General features: G+C 35.7%; 1 protein-coding gene across 1 annotated transcript in view; it reads left to right on the forward strand.

Moving 5' to 3' along the window:
- The window catches only part of nbeab (neurobeachin b), a 249,282-nt gene that overhangs the window by 72,174 nt on the left and 168,704 nt on the right, over positions 1-8,404 (forward strand). Inside the window, exons 5-8 of the mRNA XM_037677882.1 lie at positions 1,281-1,402; positions 3,678-3,804; positions 5,975-6,094; positions 7,236-7,382. Of these exons, the coding sequence (XP_037533810.1) occupies positions 1,281-1,402; positions 3,678-3,804; positions 5,975-6,094; positions 7,236-7,382 (516 nt within the window). The remainder of the gene's footprint in view (positions 1-1,280; positions 1,403-3,677; positions 3,805-5,974; positions 6,095-7,235; positions 7,383-8,404) is intronic.

Raw genomic sequence — 8,404 nt, forward strand, 5'->3', positions numbered from 1 at the left:
CTCTTTCTTCTCAGATGATGGAGGCAAAATTATTGTAATACGTCTTAAAACTACAGTGAAGACTTGAAGTTTGTGTGTATTGCTAATTTACAAATCCTTGATTTTATATTATAATACTTTGATCAGCTTTGTTTGTTTACAAGTCTCTAGGAACAAACTTTTTAACTTGAGTATAGTGGGTTTACTAAAGAAATCCTGATTAATTTCTTTAAAGAAAAAAAGAAATAAACAACATTAAAACATGCAAAAACTGACTTTTACAACAGACACAGAGCCATAATAAAAATAAGGTTTACTAAGAGCTCAGCACATTACAAAAACAAAACTGAGAACAAAAATTATGTTTCACTGCAATGGTGGCTGGTGGAGTTTTCTGCAGGGGGAGCTAGGGTTAGTCAGAAATGGCAACATAGACATTAGATAAAGGGTTTTCAGTGGCTTAAAGCCTACCTGCAGCAGCTAGCCTCTCACACATAGCCTGGTTGTGAGTGTCACTGCATGATCTGTTCTGGGACCGGAAGCACGATCTGCACCCTGTGCCTGTACCCTGGGCGCAGGAGAGGAGCGCCCAGAATGGTCCTACATCTTGTATTGAAGAGGAGTTAACTGCACATGTACAACTTTTAATGAGAGTCTATGGGCAAATATTTTTGCACCCCAGGGCGGAAATACGTCATCAATCAGAGACGACGTTTTTGAAAGAAACAACTTTACTCATCATTAACAATAAAATATTTATCTTGCACAACAAAAAAATATATACATATATTTCTAAATATTTTTGTTTTATTATTTCTTTTTTTTTATGTCTTATTCAAGGTAATGTGGTGGGTGGTGTGGTGTTTTTTTCACATTAGTTTTTTTTTAATTTACTCAAATACTCAAATTGAAATTAAAAAAAGCAAATGAAATCTTAAAAGACCGGATAATTTTCATATAAAAATAATGTTAAGAAAATATAATGTAATAAATCAGCAGTACTGTGAAAACCACTGTGTGTTTATCAGTTTTTGATCAGTTAGTTATTTTCTTAAAATAGGTGACTAAATACAGATGTCTTTATATTTGAATGAGCTGTATAAAAATAAATGCAGACATGACAACTTTTTAGATTTCAATCCTCTCCTCCTATTGTTCCTGTAAATCTAATACTTGAGTTGTGTACTTTGAAATGTTTAACCTATAAATACTCAGGTTTAGTGTGTGGGGCTTTTCAAACAGCCCCTTGTCCTGCATTTTTGAACGATTCGTTATATTTTGTTTTCTCCTGTTCGTCCTAGGCAATTGCTTTACCTCCTATTGCTAAGTGGCCTTATCAGAACGGGTTTACATTCAACACCTGGTTCAGAATGGATCCATTAAATAATATCAGCGTCGACAAGGACAAACCATATCTCTACTGGTGAGTGCTTACCGACACACATTTGCGCCCTGTGTTTTATGTAGCTGTTTTTACCTTTTGTATTTCTTCCTGCAGAAGCTTGTAAAGCTAATAGCATCTTTATTGACAAAGCACTATGCTGTCTGACACTCTGAGACTAACAGCGATTTTCTCATCCAGGAAGTTTACGACTGCATCTTGTTTTTCAAGGTTAAGCTAGTTTTACAGACAACGTTTTTTACCCAGACAACTTTAACATAACGCATTTAGTGTAAGTGCTCAATTTTCCCAGATAATGCTATGAATTATAATGGAGGGGGGAGGGGCAACAAGGTGAGATTATTGAGATTAAAACCCATAGAGGCATGAATTACTGCAGCTGAAACACTGATTGCTGCGAGTGGAGACACTATGAAGGTATTAATTTAAATTTGAATAAGTGCCACAGAAGGCTCACACACCAGCTCCCGCTGGGGCTTGTGGGTAATTATTGCAAAAATCAATAACCTCAAAGTGCAGTGATGCCTGGCTGTTGCACTTTCTGTTAAGAGAGGAACTCTGAGCGGATGTCATAAGAGAACAATCTATAATACAAAAGAGCTTAAGAAGAGAATGAAAAAGATTGGATGATGAAGATGGAGAGATGCAATTGGCTAGCAGGAGAAAACTAGTCTGTCACTTATCATCTGCTGGCTGTCATCACTTTACATGGGTCTAACCGTTGGACTGGAATAATCTGCTCACTTTATAAACTTGGTTGTCTCTCTGACGCATAAGATCAAAAAGGAGAAAAGATATATTGGCCAAGCAGAGATTTGGTATTCAAGTGGCAGCTTTTGCGTACTGACTGTCACAAGGAAGGGAGCGATATGCCAAGCTAATCCTGTTTATGCATTGCTCCGAGTGTCTTGCAGCTCAGTGACAGGGCATGTAAACAACAAAAAAGAATTGTATCTTCAGAGGCGGACCACGCTTCTCCAGCAGAGGGTCAAAACTCTCCACTCCACCATGTTAAAAAAATACATTTTTACCTGCTTTTTTTCAAAAACACACTTTGTTTTAGATGCCTCCAGTGGGTGGTTATGGATGGGGGCATGCAGCTTTAGACCTGAAGACAGTGGGAGTGAATTGAGTTTGTGTTAGTGGTGCAGAGAATTTCTTGTTTGAACTAGGACAAACTGAGAACTGTTTGTTTCTGCACACCGTGAGCTGCAGAATGTCTGTTCATGTTGAATTCAGTGAAAGTTTCTGCAGTCCTATTTCTTTTGTGCAGTCCATATGATCAGAGCGATGATTGACACAAAGCATTACTGCCGTCTTTACTGAGCATGAATTGTTTTCATGCCTACGCAGTTTGCTGTTACTGTAGTCTCAATATTCATACGTCTCGGCTGGTTGTTCCGTAATAATGTTCATATGTTCTCTTAAAATTTTTGTTGTTCACTCATTTCTCCTGCATTTTATTATCTGCAAATTCTAGGTTTAAACAAACAAACAAACAAACAAACAAAAAACTAGGTACCACTTTACAGTAAGACTCCCCTTATAGATGGATAATAAATAGTTTATAGATATGTTGTTAATTCCTCTATAAACACTTTTTAAATCATTAATAACTGCTTATTATGCAAAAATTAAGGGTGACAAAACCGACCAGTTTCTTTCCAAATAGTGAGCCAAATGTGTTCACCTATATTTAATCCAGAGTTTTTATATTAAACATTTCAGACCAAGTTACTACCTTGTAAGCACAATAAGCATTTGTAAACCTTATTTTTAGCATATAATATTGTACTTTATCACTGCATTAAAAGTATCTACAACTAATATTATATCCTAAAAACATTGGGCTTACAAATGTTTATTGAGCTTACAAGGTTGTAACTTAGTCTGAAATGCTTAATATAACAACTCTAGATGAAATATAAAGGTGAACAGATTTGGTTCACTATTTGTCAAGAAACTGGTCAGTTTTGTCTCCGTCACCCTTAATTAATGCATAATAATTATTAATGATTTTTAAAATGTGTATAGAGGAATTAATAATGTATCTATAAAGTATTTATTAGCCATCTATAACGGGAGCCTTGTTGTAAAGAGGTACCAGAAACTATTTTGACCCCGTACTTGCTACACAAATGAAAACCTTTTATTTTAACAAGGGCATCATTGCCAAAATGAACTGACTAAAGTTCTGACTTGCTTGGTGAAAACTTAATCTTTAATTTCAGCTATTCTTCTTGAACATAAATAAATTTGGGTTGGGTTTACCGTATTTTTTTGTTTTTGTTTACAGCTTTCGCACCAGCAAGGGCATTGGTTACTCTGCACATTTTGTTGGGAACTGCATGATTGTGACATCGCTCAAGTCGAAATGGAAAGGTTTTCAGCATTGTGTGAAGTATGACTTTCAGCCCAGGAAGGTAAGTTCTGCTTCAAGAGGAAGTGATCATTGAAATTAGATCAAGAAATCATGCAACTCAGACTTGCATAATTAAAAAAAAAAAATCTTTTTTTTAAATTAAGGATTATGATTATGCATGTTTTTTTAGCAGCCATTTGAACTAAAGTTGTATTTAAAGCATTTCTTGCATTTTAAAGAAGGAATCTGAACACGTCAACATCTTAAAACCTTAGTGCCTGAATGATCTAAGTGGTGGCTTAAAATTTAAAACAAAATGCTTAAAAAACAATCTTCAAATCACCCCACAGTTTTTGACACATAAAACCCCATCTTGTTTCCTGAACCATTTGGTATTTTTTGTCGGTAGTTTGTGTTTCTTGTGTATCTGCGTGAACACCTGAAGTGTTTAAAACCCGCTGAGAATTTTTCCATGTGTAAATGAGGATGGGAAAATGGAACCTAATTCAGCTTGGTGCATCCCTGCAGCATAGTTTTCCCTGTAGAGCTGGAAAAAAAACAACACTACACGTGTACGAGACAATTAGAGGCTTCACATAACACTTGAACAATGATTTGCCTCTTTCCAAGAGTCACAGTGCAGGTATTGTTTTGTAGAATCTTTTCAGAGGTAAAGTGCATTAATTACCTCTTGAATTGATTTTTGAATTCAGACATCGGTGGATTAGTGCAGCTCTAAAACGTCTTCAGGTAGCTTTCACTTCTCTCTGCGACAATAAATCGTCTTTAAAGTGCCCTTACTTTTGGGTGCACACAGCTGAAATGAGACGGCTCACTGTGACCTTATAGAGGCAAGCCAATAAATAATGACCACTCAGTCACAGGAGAGTCATCTGCTTTGGGTTCTCTTCAGCATTAAATGATATTTCTGTTCACCTGAAAGAAAAGGTTTGATTACTAAGCTCTGATTAGAACAAATAAAAAACACATTTTCCAAATGTTGAGAAACACTTTTTTAAACTGACACCCAAATAATTTGGGTTGTGCAAGCGTTTGCTTTAAAAACTACTTCATGTCATGAATACTCACATATTATAACTGAATTAGTTTCATGTTTCCTCTGCGCTTGAAAGTTAAAACCCTTGTCCATTCGGGGACAACATTTTATGCATTCACTTAAAAAAAATTGTTTAAGCATTGAAATTACATAGAAAATATGTTTTAGGATTTCCAAATTATATTATTAGAAACAATGAGTAAGAAAATCGTTCAACTTTACCACTGGAAAGACATCATCCCCATGTGCACAGGATGTATGTTTTATTTAACCAAACTCTAAATTAGTACCTTAAGTAGCAAGGATTATGGATATTTTTCAGTGTTCAGAGAAATTTCAATGTTTTTGTAGAAATCTAATGGGAACGCCTGTTTGATTTGAATGTCACAATCACCAGAAGCACAAAATGCATCTAAAATTCATGAAGTTGACCTTTAGACAAACAATCAATGTTGTTTTTTTGTAGTGCAATGCTGAGGCAATGAGTGTTAAAGGATTAAAGCTCTTTCAAACCTTTTATATTACAACAAATGAGCAAAATAAATTGTTTGCATTTTGACCATTTCCAGAAAGGTAAATTTAAAGGTTATTCTGATCACATTGAGCTTGAATTTATTATTATATGTTAATCATTATTTCCATGTAATTTTGGTAAATTGGGTTTTGACTCTTCGTTCTGCTAATATTTTGATTTTCTTTAACTTGTACTTTTTTCTATAATTCCCAGTTCCTTTAGCCAACATTCATTTTATCCTGTCACTTAATTTACATTGTTTCCAAGCTTACCCGTATTCTTTCTGAAAGTCACTTTTCTGGATGTAGTAATCTCTCCAATCCTGAATAAACCAGATGGGGATTTGTGTTAAGTGAAAAATGAGTTTCTATGCCTCTTGTTAGCCTTTCCTCTAATATATTCACTGTCTCCATGTTTAGAACCCTGTTAACTTACCTCTACGGTTAATTTTATTAATATGGTGGCAGGTCTAAATGTCTTGATTAAAAAATAATGCCCTAATAATAAACATTTAAAGGTGATTTTGTATGCTTTAAGATGTTCTGTGAACCCAACTTGTTTTAAATCGGTTCAACAAAAGAAAGCTAATGACCCGTCTTGATAATTAATTGGTCCTGTAACTCCTTTACTAAATCCTTTAATCTCACTTCTCATCCTCAGTGGTACATGATCAGCATAGTTCACATCTACAGCCGCTGGAGGAACAGTGAAATCAGATGCTACGTGAACGGACAGCTCGTTTCTTATGGAGACATGGCCTGGCACGTTAATACGAACGATGTAAGTACTTCCTCTGACTGTTGTCACGTGACACTGGTGTTTTTAAAACAGAGCTGACTGAAGCTGCCACAATAGTGTTCCCCTCATTTCTGATAACTGCAACTTAAAAACATGCATTTTCAGTAATGTTAACTAAAATAAAACCAGTTTGATTGTACTGCATTGGATATGGAAGATGGCTTTTTAAATACTTGACTCTCAGTTGTACATAGTGAAAGCAGCTCTGTTGCAGATACTTCACTGATGTGTGCACAGAATGAGGTTTCAACTCTGCTTTTTACTGGCACTGGGAGAGTTGAGATCCATCTTCAAAGAATGCACGATATTGTAGCTGTACATCCATGTTGTTTGGTTCATGAAATATTCCTCCACATTTTCTGCAAATGCTTCTGTTTGTGGTAGTAGTTATTGTAGAATTATTATTTTTTTTTGCAACTAACAAAACTTATTCTGAGGCCACAATGTTTTCTACATATTTTATTGTGTTGGTGGCAGAAAGTAGAAAATAATTATTTCAACCAAATCAGTGATTTAGAAATAGATGGAATGAAGCTGTGCATAATTATCATATCACAATGTGAGCTAACAACCATCTAGATAAAGATATTTTTTCCCAGATAACATCGCTGTGTACTCACTGATACAGTGCCACAAATGATAAGATCACATAACCAATGGCGTGAACAGAAAATATTCTGAGCTGTCAGATTAAAAAAAAAAAAGCTGTAATACTGAATGTTTCTGGTAACACATGGTAAAAAAGCTGTAAGAAAATGTATATAGGGTTTAGGGAAACCACTAGCAGAGTAAGGGTTGCTAAAAAAACAAACAAAAAATGAAACCAGATTTATCACCATTCAGAATCTGTTTCTTCTTTGCATTGTTTCATCGTAGCACTTTTTCTGATCCTGCGTTTAATATTTTTCTGCTGTCATTATTAAATGTATGCCAGATTGTCCGGTAAAGTGTTCATTTGTTTATATTTTATTGGCATATTTTTTATTAGAAGCTGAATACAAAAGTCATATTTCCAATCCAAATTCTGCACATTTACTGCTTTTGTTATTTGTAAAACACAACAATTTTGGATGAGCATAAAATGTTATAAGCTTACTTTTTCTTCTCTCCTGTTCTCCTCCAGAGCTATGATAAGTGCTTTCTTGGGTCTTCAGAGACAGCAGATGCTAACAGAGTATTCTGTGGACAGCTTGGAGCTGTCTACGTATTCAGTGAAGCCCTCAATCCTGCACAGATATTTGCAATTCATCAGCTTGGACCTGGCTATAAGGTATGTGCTTGTGGGCGACTTAAATTAGATTACACATAAGGAGTCTGCATCACCTATCCATTTGTAAAATTAATGAGCAGTGCTGCTCTGCTGTGTTTCCTTTGCCTTGTGTCTCCGCCTTGCTTTTCCTTTTGGATAAACAGCTGCATAAATTACTCAATCCTTGGGAATAATAGCACAATACACTGAGGGAAGCAGCAAGGACTCTGAAGGAATTGAGTCCTGAGCCAGTTTATATCAGCAAGTGTAGCTCTCCTGGGCTTTTTGACAAAGATCCAATTGAGAACAAAGATGTAGAAACATTTTGACCTGCTTAAAAGAGTTGATGTTTATAACAAAGCTGTCGTTGGTCAATGTTTGGCATTTTAAAATTTAAATTAGTTTTATATTTTTATTTTTTGCACAAATTATCAGAGTATTTCACATTTCTTAAAAGTAAGAGACATTTTGTGTCTGTTTATTCTAAAACACTTCTTGCCACTTCACAGTTTGGTTTAACCACCGCCGGTAGTGCTGCTGTTTCTTCATGGTGTCATGCCCTGCACTCTGCCTCAAAAGGAGCAGAGATGCACACTGGGAAATTCTCTCTGAGCACAAGATGGATCTCAGACAATTTGACGTTTCTGTGGTAATTTTATGCCACTTACTTTTCTCAATTCAATTCAGTTCAGTTTATTAATATAGCCCCAAGTCACAACAAAGGTAAACTCAGGGCACTGAACAAGAACATTCACATACATAAAAAGGCCAATTATTAAAGAAGCCAGCAGTTTGCATTGAGTCATCACTTTGTCGCAGTCTCCCATCCTGAGCAAGCACAAAGGCAACAGTGGAAAGGAAAAGCTCCCTTTTAACAGGAAGAAACCTCCAGCAGAACCAGACTCAAGACGAGCGGCCATCTGTTTCAACTGGTTGGGGTTGGAGTGGACAGGAAAGAGAAACGAACACAGAATGGCAGGTCTAGGTGTAACCCTCATTAGATAAAAGACAAAAAAATCAAAAACATAAAGAAATAATTATAA

This window comes from Nematolebias whitei, chromosome 6 (assembly GCF_014905685.2).
Source record: "Nematolebias whitei isolate Nwh7 chromosome 6, NemWhi1, whole genome shotgun sequence".
NCBI lineage: Eukaryota > Metazoa > Chordata > Actinopteri > Cyprinodontiformes > Rivulidae > Nematolebias > Nematolebias whitei.